This window comes from Perkinsus marinus (genome assembly GCF_000006405.1).
Source record: "Perkinsus marinus ATCC 50983 genomic scaffold scf_1104296948046, whole genome shotgun sequence".
Lineage (NCBI taxonomy): Eukaryota > Perkinsozoa > Perkinsida > Perkinsidae > Perkinsus > Perkinsus marinus.
In genome coordinates, this window is record NW_003210340.1 from 1 (window position 1) to 886 (window position 886).

General features: G+C 48.4%; 1 protein-coding gene across 1 annotated transcript; it reads left to right on the forward strand.

The window, feature by feature from the left end:
• Positions 1 to 165: 165 nt before the first annotated feature.
• On the forward strand, positions 166 to 842 carry Pmar_PMAR028578 (SUMO-conjugating enzyme ubc9, putative; the record flags this gene model as incomplete). The annotated part of the gene is made up of 4 exons (XM_002779013.1): positions 166 to 271; positions 318 to 384; positions 483 to 608; positions 655 to 842. Coding segments are annotated over 4 exons (487 nt in total), but the record flags the coding sequence as incomplete, so codon positions are not given.
• Positions 843 to 886: the final 44 nt, after the last annotated feature.

Genomic DNA, 886 nt, shown 5'->3' on the forward strand with positions numbered 1-886 from the left:
GTGGATAGCCTCCTCTCTCGAGCCCTTCATGCTGAGCATTGATTATGGCAAGTTGTGGCAATCATGTTGGTATACCATATTGATCGTTGTTCACAAGTTTCTAGAGTAATGGCGTTATTTGAAGTCCTTTGAATTTGTTACCGCTATCTGTCGTCTTTGGAACTCATGGCATCCTTTGCATCGCGAAGGCTTCAGAAGGAGAGAGCTGAGTGGCGGAAAGATCATCCATTTGGGTTCTCGGCTAAGCCTATGGCTAATCCTGATGGGAAAGGTAGTGGAAATCGGCAAGGTGTGGTATGAACATCCCCGTGGTGCAGGTCAGAACCTCTTTCGATGGATTTGTGGTATTCCTGGTCGGGCTGGAACGCCGTGGGAGGGCGCGACGTAAGTCTACTCTATTGGCATGATAGATTCCGTATCAACTCTAATTCGTCTCGGGTTTTGACATCGTGTAGTAGTGGAGAAGGATATGAGTAAATCAGATACAAATTAACGATGGACTTCTCTGAAGATTACCCTGGCAAACCGCCCAAGTGCAAGTTCGTGTTTGTGAATGGGAAGGTACTCTTCCATCCAAATATATACCCATCTGGAACAGTGTGTCTGAGGTGAGTCGTCTTCGCCCTGCACTAGGTGTCTATCATCGTTGTTTAGTATTCTCAACGAGGATGAGGACTGGAAGCCATCTATTACGATTAAGCAGATCTTGTTGGGCGTCCAGGACCTTCTGGACAATCCCAACTCGGCTAGTCCTGCTCAGGCGGAGCCCTTCCAGCTTTTTACACAGAATAAAGAGGAGTATGTCCTGCTGGGAATCGAACTCGGGACCTCTTGCGTGGTGTGTAGGTACCTCCGTCGTGTGAGCAGCAAGCGAAGGACGTCGCCA